The 14,894-nt window shown below is 41.2% G+C and overlaps 1 protein-coding gene across 4 annotated transcripts; it reads right to left on the minus strand.

The window, feature by feature from the left end:
• Positions 1-1,220: 1,220 nt before the first annotated feature.
• On the minus strand, positions 1,221-14,216 carry Fbxo4 (F-box protein 4). Of its 4 annotated transcripts, none has more exons than XM_050139084.1 (7): positions 13,863-14,216; positions 12,732-12,967; positions 10,567-10,799; positions 6,835-6,910; positions 6,558-6,730; positions 3,674-3,849; positions 1,221-1,549 (listed from the first exon to the last, which is right to left on the minus strand). In XM_050139084.1, exons 1-7 carry the CDS (start codon positions 14,043-14,045, stop codon positions 1,460-1,462), a joined length of 1,167 nt encoding a protein of 388 aa, XP_049995041.1. In that variant the 5' UTR covers positions 14,046-14,216; the 3' UTR covers positions 1,221-1,459. The 4 variants fall into 4 exon arrangements, with proteins under 4 accessions (XP_049995041.1, XP_049995042.1, XP_049995039.1 ...); XM_050139085.1 differs by having other exon boundaries at positions 10,567-10,787; positions 13,863-14,212; XM_050139082.1 differs by having other exon boundaries at positions 12,732-12,913; positions 13,863-14,183.
• Positions 14,217-14,894: the final 678 nt, after the last annotated feature.

A 14,894-nucleotide genomic window follows, 5' to 3' on the forward strand; every position in this document is an offset into this window, starting at 1 on the left:
CTATGCCCGCCTGCCTGCTGCCACGTCTCCTATCTTGATGGCCGTGGACTCTAACATTCTGGAATCATGAACCCCCAAAGTAAATACTTTCTTTTATAAGAAACCTTGGTTGGGGTGTCTTATCATAGAAACAGGGAAGTAACTAACACAGGATCTACCTCAGGTTGTCCGGATTTTCCATGCTGAGTCATCTCAACAGCCCCAGGAAATTGATTTCTCGATTAAGATTGTAATAACTCGTAACTTTTTAACTTAGGTGAAGGAATCTGCAGTTTCCATGTCTCACATCCTCCCCGCTTAGACTTGAGACTTGGGAATGCTAATAGAATTCCCCACTTCTCTGTGTCTCTGTTCCTTCAACTAAAGCCAAGAAAAATACCATGGCTGTGATTTTAATACAATCTGTCCTTTCAGAAGCACGAGCTGAATTTAATTCCTTGCGTAGAATATTAAGGGGTAGAAACAAATGGGATCTTTAAGAGCCAATTTGAGAGCTGCTTTCATGAGTGGGTTAAAGCTACTCAGGAGATCAATGGATTCGCGGGTAAATAAATGTGTTATCTCAGGAAAATCCTGCTCAACGAGGTAGTCCCATTTAGGTATCTCTTGACAGGTGAGGTCCAGCACAGCTGTGACCTCTGCTAGCAAGACCTTCACCAGAAGGTCAAAATGGAAATGACAGTCACCTGAATACTTAGAAAGACTATGACCATATGTATATTACAACTTTCTCCACACACAAAAAAATGCATTTAAATACAGAACCATATAGCAACATTTATATTTCTTTCACTATTATCTTAAAGTTCCCCAGTTCCAACACGTGGTAGGCCATTTCCTCTGCAAAACACGAGCATTTGGTGAGGCTGTAGTATAACACATGTAAATCTCTGGGGAATTTTCTTCATGAGTCGGGATTCAGTACTCACATGTTCAAAATTATTTGAACACAACAACTTCCAGGAAAAGCTAATTCTCACTGAAGCAATAACAGATATAACATAATATTCTTTCTATTCTCTCAAAAAAGAACAGGGGTTTGGGCCAAATTAATGCAGTTCTGAAATTTTCATAACTAGTGTCTCTATTGAGAATAGATTAAACCTTTTTTCCCATAACCAGTTAACGAGTCCCTGAAAAGATGCTATGAAAAGCTATTTGCCATCAGGACAAACTTGATGGCAAAACAGAGAAACTGTGAGAAATGAGAGAACCACAGCTTTTGTTTTTCAGAGTTTAATATTTTCAAAAAGACAGAAAATATAAAAGTTATCAAAAATATGAGAGTTCATTTTGGGGAAAAGTAATAGGATTGAAACTTGCAGCTGATTTGTGGTAGAGTCAGAACCATGGCATCTATAGCTGTCCAGTGTGAAGCCCTCCTACAGAAAGGCAGGAACAGGATGGATGAGAAACACCTAAGTCCTGCCCTGCGGCTTCCCAAGGTCCAAAGGGAACATCATTTTGCACGCTTAGATTCTACTTCCTCAAGAATCCACTCAATGCCATTCAAAAAGCCCGTCAGAGTTTCAGCCTCCATATCCTGGACCTGTGGGCAGATGAGAAAGGATGCTGTCAGTTCAAACCAGAATCCTAATGAGTGGCATTTCACTAGACATTATTTTTTGAAGAGCTAAAATAAAATGACCCGAACAAAGACTAAGTTCTGCAAGCACTATCACTGGGAGCAGCAGTGTAAATAAGTGATCTCTAACATCTTCTAACCACTTCAGTGTGTGTCTTATTTCCTAGTACTCAGCTCTAGAAATGGGAGGGACAGGCTTCTTGCACATTTCTCCAAAGGATCCTCTTTAAAAACTAAAACTCAGCCCCGAAGCTACAGAGAAACCCTGTCTTGAAAAATAAAACAAACAAACAAAAAACTAACTAAAACACTCTTTAATGAACCTAACCAGTCAACTAGTAAATGTGACATACTGTAAAGCTAACCAGACCCGAATGGACCTAACAGACATTAGAGAACACTTTATCCAAAAGCTGCAGAATATACACTTTTTTCCAACATAGATTAGAACATTCTTTAGAATACACATTATTTTAGACCACAAAATCTTTAACAATGGTAACAATAAAGTAGAAAAAAATCATATGTATTTTTAAGGTTAAATGCAGAATAAAACTGGAAATAACAACAAAAAGTTAGAAATGGGCAAATGGATAGACTTTGCATGCTATTAAACAAACAATGGGCCAATGGATAAATTAGAAAGACAAATAAAAATGGGGAAAATGTACCAAATATGGGATACAGCAAACACAGTACATAAAGGCAAATTGGAGCAACAAATACCTATATTGAAACATGCACACATACGCACGTGCACATATACACACACGATTTCAGAAGTAGGGCATACTTGGGGCCCAGCCCCAGTAAATAAATAAGATTTCAAACACACAAGCTAACAATGTATCTGAGGGGCTTAGGGAAATCAGGGCAAAACAAACACCATATCATGAGATATGAAGAAACAACCAAGAAAACAGTAGAAATAAAGGAAACCATAATTTTAAAATCACAAAGGATAAACAGTTTTTTTCCTGGATTTTAAACAAAATCAACACACCTTTAGGTAGATTGGGAAAAAAAGGAAGATCTTTAGTACCAGCAGTTGGGAGGCAGGGGCAGGTAGATATCTATGAGTTCAAGACCAGTCTGATCTACATAGCATGTCCTGTACCAGGACAGCCAGAGCTACACAGAGAGGCTCTGTCTCAAAAGTAATAATAATAATAATAGATGCAAATAAAAATAGACCAATAGAGACTCTTACAAACATTTCATCTGTGGCATTTCATGCCAACTATCATTTGAAAAAAAAAGATTTTATTATTCAAATAAACTTTAAAGCACTAACCTATGAGATGAGGTGTCCATTTTCAGTGGTGGTGGGCACCAAACCCTTGGGTCTCCTGTATTTTGGGTAGGTACTTCACCACTGAGCAGCATCCTCACCCCCAACGACCTGTATTTTAACACGAGGAATGCTACTCATACTAAGGTTCTTAAAGCTACACACTGGGCTGAGAAAGCACAGGAGTGGGGTCCTTACAGCCTCTCCCAGTTACTGTCTTACTGTTCCTACAATAGGAGAGGTAAGGAACAGGTGATCAAGTCAAATTTATTGCCACCCATCAATCAAGGCCTTAAATCACATTAGAGTGGCAGTTCATTTAAAATACAAACGCTATCATTCTAATTGTGTCCCCTAAAGTTCTGGGTGTCAGAGACTTGACCCCCACCCACACTGCTGTTAGGGAGCGGTGGAACTTTCGAGAAGTGGTGACTTCTGGGAGGTCACTTGGGATGTTCCTTGAAGGTCATCCTGGGATCTCAGTCCCATCCTCTTTCTCTTCCTCTTTTGCTCTAAGACAGAGGTTTCCTCTATCACGTGTTCATAGTATCATGATCTGCCTTTCACAGCCTCAGAATCAAGACGGTCAACTGATCGTGAGCTAAAACATTAAAAACTGAGAGAATATAGGCCCTTTTTCCTTTTTTAAGTTATTGTCTTAGCTATTTTGTTACCATAAACGAAAGCTCAAAAAGACACATACATGCAAGCAACACGTACACCTGTGTAAATAAATACATACCATAGAAAGTACACTAAAAACCAATTCTTTGTCATCAAAGCAGTTAGGACCTTACCATCCACGGGTGGTTTAGAAGGCTGAGACGCAGCTCATGAGCTAAATAAAAACAGGGCATTCTTTTTACATCCGCTTGAGAAGTACAAGATAAAACCAGCAGTGGTCTTCCTGAAGATCCAAAAGCTGGATCTGTCATGGCCATAATACGAGAAAATTCATCTTGCCATTCATGTCCTAAGGAATTTAAGTTAAAATATGCAATTTGCATTACTCTAAAAATAATTATACTTAAAAATAACACACAAAGGAATTAAATTTTGAGCCGGGCGATGGTGGCGCACGCCTTTAATCCCAGCACTCGGGAGGCAGAGGCAGGCGGATCTCCGTGAGTTCGAGACCAGCCTGGTCTACAGAGCTAGTGCCAGGACAGGCTCCAAAGCCACAGAGAAACCCTGTCTCGAAAAACAAAAAAAAAAAAAAAAAAAAAGGAATTAAATTTTTTACCAGGATTTAAACATAATAAGCTGTCTTTATTTCTGAAATTTATTTATTGTTCTGCCAAAAAATTATATTAAATTGTCTTTCAAATTAGATAGAAATTTTGATAATGCCATAAAGAAATACCACAACATGTGGTAAACAAAATCCCAGGCCATTCTCCTATATCAGCCTGCCAAGAATCTTAGACTATAGATACAAGCCACTGTTTCTTTTTCTGCCTAAGAACTTTCAGATTTAACGCTAGGCATTTTATTTAGAAAAGCAGTTAGACACGGAAATAATGAGGACAGACTCTTAGAAGCAGGCATGTTCCTTTGACTGTTGGATCATTAACATATTGGTTAGAGTCAAACTAGTCCGTCGCTGGTGGATTTGCCCTCTATTGCTGTAGTTAGTGTCAACACAGAGGATTCAAATGCTCTGCAGTTAGGTATGATAGGTATGATACACTTGTAAACTCGCAATCAAGAGAATGAGGCAGAGTAAATGTCATAAGTTCAAGGCCAGCCCAGGCAACATAGTGATGTCCAGGCTCACATTTTACACACCAGCTTCGGTCTTAGGAGGGGATACCCCTGAGCATGAACAGTGGAAGTGTTCTTGGTGACTACAGAATTCTGCCCTGTACTGGTAGAAAGGTCTTCTATGAAAACATCCTTCCCTCCACAGGATCAGAAAACAAAAGAATACTTGCTTCAAACTCAATTCCTACCTCTGTGCTCAGGCGAAAAGCATTTGTTTCTACACTTCTCTCAGGAGCAGTCCGTTGCCGGAAAAGCGGCAGGAGTAATTTCTCATCCTATCACTGTTGGTAGAAAGCTATGGCTTCATTTGAGAAACAGATATAGAAAATAGGGCTCCTCTCACCGGAATAGCAGCAGATCAAGACATGCCTCTTTCATGAAAGACCAGAGATCTCCTATCCTACCACTAAGCTCGTAATGAAAATCTAGCTAAGCTTTGTGGGAAAAAATTCAGTAAGTAGGTATAGATTATTTTTGTATTCTATGTTTTCATTTATTTGTTATTATCCATCATGGCTTGATGTGGGATGCCCCTCTCTGTATTTTGTGATTACGTTGTATTACCATTGGTTAGTAAAGAAGCTGTTTTGGCCTATGGCAGGAAGGGTATTGCTAGAATGGGAATCCTAGCAGGGAGACAGGGAGAGAAAGTGGAGTCGGGAGATGCCAGCAGTCGCTGGAGGAGTAAGATGCCAGAGCATTACCGGTGAGCCACAGAACATGAGGCGATACACAGACTATTAGAAATGAGTTAATTTATATATAAGAGCCAGTCAGTAAGAAGCCTGAGCCATTGGCCAGCCAATTACAGTTAATAGCAAGCCTCTGAGTGATTGGACTGGTGGGCGGGAGAGGAACGATCCAGCGGCACCAGACAGGACAGGGAAAAGACCTCCAGCTACAATGCTTGGGACTGAGTCTGAGGCCTCAGTTATGAACCAGGTTAACGCCCTAGTTTTTCTACTATTTTACAGGGGCCTATTGGAACCAATCTGGAAGACGAGATGAAAGCATGTTCTCTTTCAGTTGTAGCTCTCATCATATCTCCACCCGCAAATACAGCGTCTGACCTCTACAACTACTGTTTGATGAACAAATCGATCTACCTTTCATTCTGCTTCTAATTTTTTCCTTTACAGATAGCCCTATAATAACAGATAATAATTCATTATTTTCTTATGAATAATTTATCCAGGATTTCTAAGTATAATTGCCTCCAGGACTTAACAGATTGGCAGAGAAATAAATTCATTGTAAATTAAAATCAACACATTAAATAACTATGACATATGTATCATGTGCATATTATATACAAGCAATATGCATACTAAATCATTTGTTATATAGTTATATTTTATCTTGTACACAGAGGATTGAGAGGAAGTTATAATACTGGTTCAAGATTCAATGACAGCAATGTCATACCAAAACAATGTCAGTGACAGTTATTCAGAGTATATGGAGAGTGTTATGAACCCACTGATTTAATTAACTTAACTTTAATCTACACAACTAACATCTTATCCACGCACCTCTCTACAGTATGGGTAAGAATAAACCAATACATTTTCAGTTATCTATGTAGATTATTTGAATATATCAGAGGCAGAGAAAGCATCAGTAATTTAAAATGTCGGCTATATAAAAACATGCCTATAGAATCAAGCTTAGGCACATATCAGGACTCTGTGGTGCTTACAGAAACCAGACGTCCTAGATAATGGGCAAAATCTATGGATCACAGTGTGGCATGCTAGGAAGTTCCCATGTAGTCCTAACACTAACACTAGTGACAGTAATGGCTGGAAAATCACAGTGGTAAAATCTAACTATTGTAGTATTGTGGTGCTGTAAAAATATGATTATTTATTTTGCAAAGGATGCTGTACCTTGGAGAAGAAATATAAGAATGCTTACGCTTATGAGCTTCGCCGTTTGCCACATAGATGAAGCCATCTACAACTTCACACACCTTCTGAATCTGTGGAATCACACTGTAGCGGCTTCCTTGCTCATTGCCTTCGCTCTGTAGGCTGAACATCTTGTTAACGGTGCTTGTGTGCTCTTCCCTTGCCCTGTCTCTCTCCTTCCTGCAAGAAGAAAATACACACGTATATAAGAAAAAAAAAGATATGAAACAGGTTCCATCCCTCTGTAATAGATGTTCCACTGCTGATGTTTCAGGCAGCCTTACCTGGTAGTCGAATATAATATCAGGATATTGAATTTATGTTGATTGCTCAACTGAAAATTGACTCCAGATCCAATACCTACATGAGAAAGTTGGTTATACAAACAAGCCAACAATAAAAAAAAACACTTAAAAATTCCGCTGAAAGATTATGCAGTGAAATCAAAAGGGGAAAAGGGGAAAAAAGTAGCAAGTTACACGCAACTTTGGAATAAACTGCCGTGCTTGTGATGAGGAGAGCAAGTTGTATGAACTTTGGCAGCACAGATACAGAGCGCACTGGGCACATCCTGACTTTCCAGTCTCCAGGCAACGTGACAAGCATCACAGGAGCAGCTGGGGCATGGCAACTACTTCTATTTATCCTCAACAAGACTCCTATTCATAGTTTACATGTCCACTGGTCTTATGACCCATGTATATATTCAGTGGAGACCCCTTCTTCCCGTCTGAGAAACTGTTCACAAACATGAGGTGCAGCATTAGAAATGCCGTAGAAACTGAGCCAGAACAGCAGATGCTGAGTGCGGATTAGAATCCTAAACTTGCCATGAAAATGAAATAACCTCTACTTCCTAGGGATTCCTGGGAGGATTGCCGGAGGTCTAATATTTGATACCCTTAGATTGCTAACTATTGGCTTCTTACTGCTGTGTGTCTGAGTCACCCAACAGTTGCTACCCCTTTCTTAGCCTCTTCTGTTTTGCTGATGGTGGGAGTTTTGTTAATGATCAATGTATTTTTTGGCCCCCTGGAAACATCCTGGTTCCATAGCTCTAGTTCTTGCTAGAAACTTGTCCCCTCCCATCTGTCCACTTCTCTCTGTGGCCATTCTGCTTTTAGTAAAAATTAACAACCTGTAATTTCTTTCAACCAGTCCTCTAAATTCTCTTGCTTTACCTAGCCTTTCCTGCAACAGTAGATACCTTACTTAATACTTACTTACATATCTAAGGGTTTCTCTTCTCTACAAAGCCATGGGCCTCCAGATATACAAACAAATTGACATCGTCTGTTACCACTTAACTCATTAGAAACTACTCCAGTCTTTCATCCCCAAACTTTTGACTTCTACTTAAATAAGGTATGATACATCACACCGTTCTAAGCATACCTTGTATAGATTTGGACTTGTGGGTACTATTTAAAATATAACTAGCCCAAGTCACATGATCCTCTAGCCTCCAGCCATGTTATCCCACAAAAAGTACATGGAAAGAGAACCAGACATTTCTGCTTTGTTTTTTACCAGTTTAATTTCCATAAATTATCCATTCAACACACCTAACTGGAGTCCAACTTATTATGCAACCCATATTCTTCTCTGAGCCCACAGACTGGCATTTTCAAGCAATCACTTAAGTCACTGTAAAGAGAATGTAATTGCCATTTCACAACTGTCGACTTTCCTCATATCTTCTGGCTTTTTCTGAAGGGTTGCCTGAAACTGGCCTGCCTTAGGTAATACTTGTCTTGCCATGGACTCCCAGTTATCAAAATCGCTTATTTCCTCATATCCTATAGTGAAGAAGTGGGCTGATCTCTCTACTTCCAATGACTTGTCAAACCATTACTCAAGAATCATCTGGAATAGTTCCATCTGAAAAAGACACCATTCAGCTGGAGAGCAGTCTCTTCGTCTGCAACTTTGCCATCATGGTCATCCCTTCCCCTTTTGCAGACTTCAGCTTGCGGCTCACTGTCTTTCTCTCTAGCCTCCTAAACTTCCAGGTCCATGGGAACCTAAATCGTCTATGGCTCCAAAATGTTAATTTCTTCAGATCTTGCTCTGATCTGGACATATAATCTGTAAGCCATTCATTTAATGTGTGTGTGGGTGTTAGTTACTTTTCCACTGCTATGACAAAACACCATGATTAAGGTAACTTATAAAAGAAAGCACTTAAAGCCAGGCGGTGGTGGCACACACCTTTAATCCCAGCGCTCAGAAGGCAGAGGCAGGTGGATCTCTGTGAGTTCGAGGCCAGCCTGGTCTATAAGAGCTAGTTCCAGGACAGGCTCCAAAGCTACAAAGAAACCCTGTCTTGAAAAACCACACAAAATAAAATAAAATAAAATAAAATGAAAGCACTTAATTTGGGGGGGGGGCTCATGATTCCAAACGGTTAGAGTCTGTGCCCATCATTGAAATGATCATAGCAACAGGCAGGCTGTCACAGTGGCTGAGAGCTGACACCTGGGCCACAAGCACAAGGCAGAGGGAGGGCTAACTAGCAATGGTGTGAGAGCTTTTGAGACCTCAAAACCCTCCCTTAGTGATGCACCTCCTCAAAAAAGAGCCACATCTCTTAATTCTTACTGAACAATTCTACCAACTGGGGGCCAAGCATTCAAATATATGAGCCTATGGAGGCCATGCTCACTCAAACCACCATAGTGTGGAACCTATGATATGTCTGTCATTACAGATACAAGTAAAAATAAAATTGACAAGATCTCTAGCTCCTGCCACCAAAAGATATAGCCACTCACAAAACCAAAAAAAAAGAAAAAAAAAGAAAAGAAGAAAGAAAGAGAGAGAGAGAGAGAGAGAGAAAGAAAGAAAGAAAGAAAGAAAGAAAGAAAGAAAGAAAGAAAGGAAGAAAGAAAGAAAGAAGCGATAGCCACAAAAGTCATTCTCCTCTGGTTATTCCTTACCCCAGTGAATGACTTTAAACCCAACAGAAACCACAAGACAAAAATTTGCTATCTTTACTACATAATCATTAAGAACAGTTAATTGCATCAGTTTTCATCCTCAATTCATTCTTTTTATCCAATGACTCCTTTCATATATATTTTAATCGTAGATTATAGCAGTTTCTTTAGGCCCTTCTAACCAGTTTTTTACTCAGGAGTCAGAGTAAACTTTTCTAAAGTGAAATTTTGATCCCCTCAGCCCTCTGATGAGATTTCTTCAGCAGCTCCCACATACTGATGCTTCCCAAGTGGTGATGGTGGTGGTTACCTAGCTCTGGTAGATTTATAGACACTTCAGAACTTTGTGCTTTTAGCCTTCTTGTTTTGAGAGAACAATGCAGTTAATACTGATGAGTCTTCGCTGGCATCTTCAATGCGCAGCCTTCTTAGATTCTTATGTTTCTGTTCAGAAACTAACTGATCATATTCTAATTACCTCAGGACTTGTGTCTGTAGCCTCACTGAGAGCCACTGTCTCCATAGAGGACCAAGATTTGTTCTAAATCTCTGAATCTATGCCATATAGTGAGTAGAACACACCTTACATTGCATTGCTATTCCTGTTTATGACACTTCCTCACCTTACCAAACGTCACATACTGTTTTGTGAGCTGTTTTCTGTTTATTTGTTTGTTTTTTGTTGTTTTTTTTTTCTGTAGAGGGGAGGTAATAATACAGTTCTTTTTTTAAAAATACCAACATGTATAAAAAATAATTGGCAAACAGATGTTCAATGGCTTTTCTTGACAAATTGTTCTTATTCTAAACACGATATGGACTGTTAAAACACAATAACTTATTTTAACATATTAAATTCTAAGTTATACAAATTTGAGAAATTAAGAAAAATATACTTCTTATATTAATTTTTTCCAGTGGGACCAGGGAGTTCGTTCACCAATTTCTAGATTTAATTACAATTTCTAGATAAAATTACACAATTTAATTTTAGAAATGCCCATCCTTTAGCACTAACATCAAGCTCCTAGTGCTAGAATTACTACGTATTATACATTAACATGAAAATTAAATTACCATCAATCTGTCTATGAGGCAAACCAGCAGTTGGGCAGAGTTCCTCAGAAGACATCAAACTCAACACCAAGGATGTGTTCAGTTCTTCCAAACCTGGTCCAAACATAGCAAATCGGGGTTCGTTCTGAATGATCAATGAGTGTAAGAAGGAGGTAACAGCTCCGTACACAGGACGGCTGGCTTTCGAGGCTCTTCTCGTATACGGACAGCACATTTTATAGCTGCAGAAAACCCTCAGAATTAGAAAATAAAACAGAAAACATTTAACGTTTGTTCATTTGAGAATATATCACTTACTGAGTCCTTGCAAGGCATAGTAATATCGAGATTATAGTTTCAACCCTCCCAGACAGTTGGTGAGAGGCACCATTGTAACACGTATGCAGAGTGCCATGGCAGGGAAGAACACGAAGAGCCAGAGAGTGGAAGGAATCGCGAAGCTACAGAACCGTCCCCGAGGAAGATGTTCTTTACCTTCTTATCTTTTATTTAGTTTCCTTCATGAAACACCAGTATTTGTTGGAATAGCTGAAACTAATTATATAGAAGAGTAACTGTTCTCTTCCTGAGAAAGATTTTTATCCCTTATCCTATAGTATGTGGCGATGTTTGAACAACTTTATCTTCACATCTGGGGAAGAGGAGGCTGTGCTACCAGCATCAACTTAGCAGAACCGGAGATGATGCCATACATCCTACAGTTTCCAGGATCGTCCCCTACAACTGCTCCAAATGTCACTAATGTTAAGATCGAGAATCCCCACCATAAGGATGGACTACAGATATTTAGGGTTAAATCCCAGAAATTTTAAAATATCACTAAAGCTACTAATATCAAACTTCTTAAACACGCCTTTCATAGTCTCCAAAGCAACAGTTCATTCGAAACACTAAATAAATACACAAAGGCACCCAAATATACCTCATTGAAAATTAGCAAAATAAAAACCAAGTGAAAGAAGCTATGACGGGGAGAACAACAACGCCAGCTTGGTCCTGGGGCAGCTGAGGAGAGAGCGCCTGAGGAGAGGGCACCTGAAATGACCCTATCCTATAGCCACACTGATAAATTTCTTGCATATCACCATAGAACCTTCATCTGGCGATGGATGGAGATATAGACAGAGACCCACATTGGTGCACCGGACTGAGCTCCCAAAGTCCAAATGAGGAGCAGAAGGAGAGAGAACATGAGCAAGGAAGTCAGGACCGCGAGGGGTGCGCCCACCCACTGAGATGGCAGGGTTGATCTAATGGGACTCACCAAGGCCAACTGGTCTGGGACTGATGTAGCTTGTGATCAAACCGGACTCTCTGAACGTGGCTGACAATGAGGGCTGACTGAGAAGCCAAGAACAATGGCACTGGGTTTTGACCCTACTGCATGTACTGGCTTTGTGGGAGCCTAGTCTGTTTGGATGCACACCTTCCTAGACCTTGATGGACCGGGGAGGACCTTGGACTTCCCACAGGGCAGGGAACCCTGACTGCTCTTTGGACTGGAGAGGGAGGGGAAGGGGAGTTGGGGGAAGGGGGAGGGAAATGGGAGGTGGGGAGGAGGTGGAAATTTTTAATTAAAAAAAAAAAAGAAGCTATGACAGCTTAGCAGGTAAATGTCACCAAGACTGATTGATGTTCTGAGTTTGATCCCAGGGACCCATTTGGTGGAAAGAGAGGATGGACTCCCAAAGGTCATCCTCTGACCTCCATAAGTACCATAGCATGTGTGTGTCTACCCACACAAACACAAAATAAATAATAGTAATTTTTAAAAAAAAGTCTCAAAAATGGTTTTCTTCCCAGTCAAAAAGAATCGTTTTCTGATCTCTGGACATTCCTTCTCTGGTTATGGCATTTATAAGCATTTATAATTTAACAAAACATATTAGAAAGATTATGAGAATTTTAAGAAATGTCTTCTTTCTTGCCAACTGTATCACATATAATTAATTGAAAACTGGTTGGTCACCACAGGGAAATAACACAAAAGGTTAAAGCTGTAAGAGTCTTATGAAAAAAAGTCAATTAACTCAAACCATAACTTTTTTAAAGGGGCCATTTAGACAAATTCCACGCAACAAATTAGTAGCAGTGTTAGAACTAGCGTGGACTACTTTAGCGTGACATTTACTATCTCCTGCTAATTCACAGAAATTGATACTTACACCTTCATGTAATCAAAACAGGTGCTGTTGGTGACCTCAGATATAGGCTTTTTTAAGATCTCTAGGTCCGGAAGTGACTTCCAATCAACAGAAGACCAAGAAGGGAGGTCCCGCAAGAGAAAATATCTCCAGAGGATTGGGTCTCTCACGGTTTCATTCCAGTAACGGTCTGTACTTCCCAGCTGGCACAGATCATGGGGTGAAAGAAAGGACAAGATATACAGCTGCACATCGATCTGAAACAGAGGCGGAGAAAAGGCATTGCTCTCTTAAAGGGCAACCGAGCGAGCCCTTCTTCCTACTACCAAGTCTTGTCTTCCTTCACCCAGAGAAAAATCAAAACTCAACGTTTTCATTCCTAACACCTATGAAACATTCTTGAAAGTTCAAGGCCTCATCTTTCAAGCAAAATAACAACTTCCATATTTTTCTTTCTGTGGGTATTTTGATAGACCAGTTAATAATTTCTCTTTCAGAATAAACGTGTTATCGAGTGGAAATTTTTCTGGATTTTTAACCACTAGATCAAAACGAAAGTGTGCGACTCTGTCGTCTGAATTTCTCTATTTAGCCTATTAATCCGTTTCAAAGGACACAGGTAAGAAGCCTGGGGAGTTTACATTTGGAATGAATGTCAGTGGGACGCACCAATAATCCAACTGAGATAAAAAGAATTGTAATAATCAACAATGTATGATCTCTTCATTTTCTGATCTTTCTCTGAAACTTTTAAATAATATGCACTCTTCCTGTGATCTGTTCTAACCTGGGGCCCTTGTAACTTCGTTTATTTTTCAATTACGTAGTAGTTTTGTCATTTAAGGCATGTGAAACTTGCTTGCTCCAGGCGATAACTGGGCTACACTGAGCCTGGGACTGAAGATAGGATGTGCAGAACAGAGACAGTGGGATGCTTTCCCAAGCTAACCCGTTTCCCTAAAACAGATTTCCACATATCCTATTTGGACCGCTGACAATTTGTGGGCGATCTCGCTGGTCACTAGTGTGAGACGTGGGGCGACCCTGGCTGGCTGGGGCACACCAAGAGTCAACGTCCAGGCGACTCTGGGCACTGGCGTCCCAGGCGAGCACACACCCGGAAGTGGTGGCCTGCGCTCCGGGCTGGCTTACCGGCAGCCGCGTCAGCGCGCTGGTCTCCTCCTCCGCCTCCTCCCGGGAGACCGTCCGCGCCGCCCGCTCCTTGCCCACCGAGTGCCAGAAGGTCCTCCAGCCGCTCAGGATGGCGGCCTCCAGGCGGCCCCAGTCGCTGGCGGGCGGCGGCGAGCCGGCTCCGCGGGGCTCGCTTCCAGCCATGGCCGCCGCCGTCGCCGCGCGACGAAGCCCGGCGCACCCGCTTGCTGGCTGCTCGGCCTCCGTCTCCGCCTCCGCCCGCCGCGCTGGGCCGCCCGGGGCTGACCTACTGGGCGCGGTTCCGGGCAGAGGTCCGCGCCAACCATCGCTCACCCACTCGTGCTGGTCACCACAGCCAGCTCTTTCACCACTGCTGGGAACCCTCTGACCCCGGAATAACTGTCCCCTCTGCCCTACCTCCTTACCCTAGACTATACTATATCGCGCGCACACACACACACCCCGACTGCCCCCTCTGCCCTACCTCCTTACCCCAGACGATACTATATCACACACACACACACACACAGGCACGCACACACTTGATCCTTGGCTCCTGGCTCCATTCACTGCAAGGATCTAGGAGCGATGGCTTGTTCAATAGCTACCCTTTTCTGTGATATTGGTCCTAATTAAACTTGCTTCTCCTGAAGAATTAGGTATAAGTGGGTTGTGTGTGTGTGCATCTGTGTTTTGGAATCACCAATTTACCAATTTCTTGGAGCTTCGAATAAACTGAACCTACGGAGACTATCAGGAGGCTGCGGAACTAAAGTTCTCCAAGAAGCCATATCTGTATTAAAGATATTGCAGGATAGGTGACATTGACTGACTAGCACGTCCTGCTTTGGAGAAAGAGTCTTGCGGCTGGAGAGCCCAAACTGCCTCAGTAATGTCCTTTAATAGCGCCTTACCGTCAATCACTGTATTCGTTCTAACCTTCTCAGGAATATTAGGTAAAGCTTGTGGTTAGGAAGCTAGGAAACATCTAGCCTTTACAAATGTTTTAAGATTTTAATTTAACTATAGGTG

The sequence above is a fragment of the Alexandromys fortis genome, unplaced genomic scaffold (genome assembly GCF_014885135.2).
Source record: "Alexandromys fortis isolate MF-2015 unplaced genomic scaffold, M_Fortis_MF-2015_v1.1 scaffold_37, whole genome shotgun sequence".
Lineage (NCBI taxonomy): Eukaryota > Metazoa > Chordata > Mammalia > Rodentia > Cricetidae > Alexandromys > Alexandromys fortis.

Coding starts and splice junctions, on each gene's coding strand:
- Fbxo4 (XM_050139084.1), bottom strand. CDS start 14,045: ATGGCTGGAAGCGAGCCCCGCGGAGCCGGCTCGCCGCCGCCCGCCAGC. Junction 6,911..10,566: donor GCCTCATAGACAGATTGATG/GTAATTTAATTT, acceptor TTTCTCATGTAG/GTATTGGATCTGGAGTCAAT. Junction 6,731..6,834: donor ATATTATATTCGACTACCAG/GTAAGGCTGCCT, acceptor TTCTTCTTGCAG/GAAGGAGAGAGACAGGGCAA.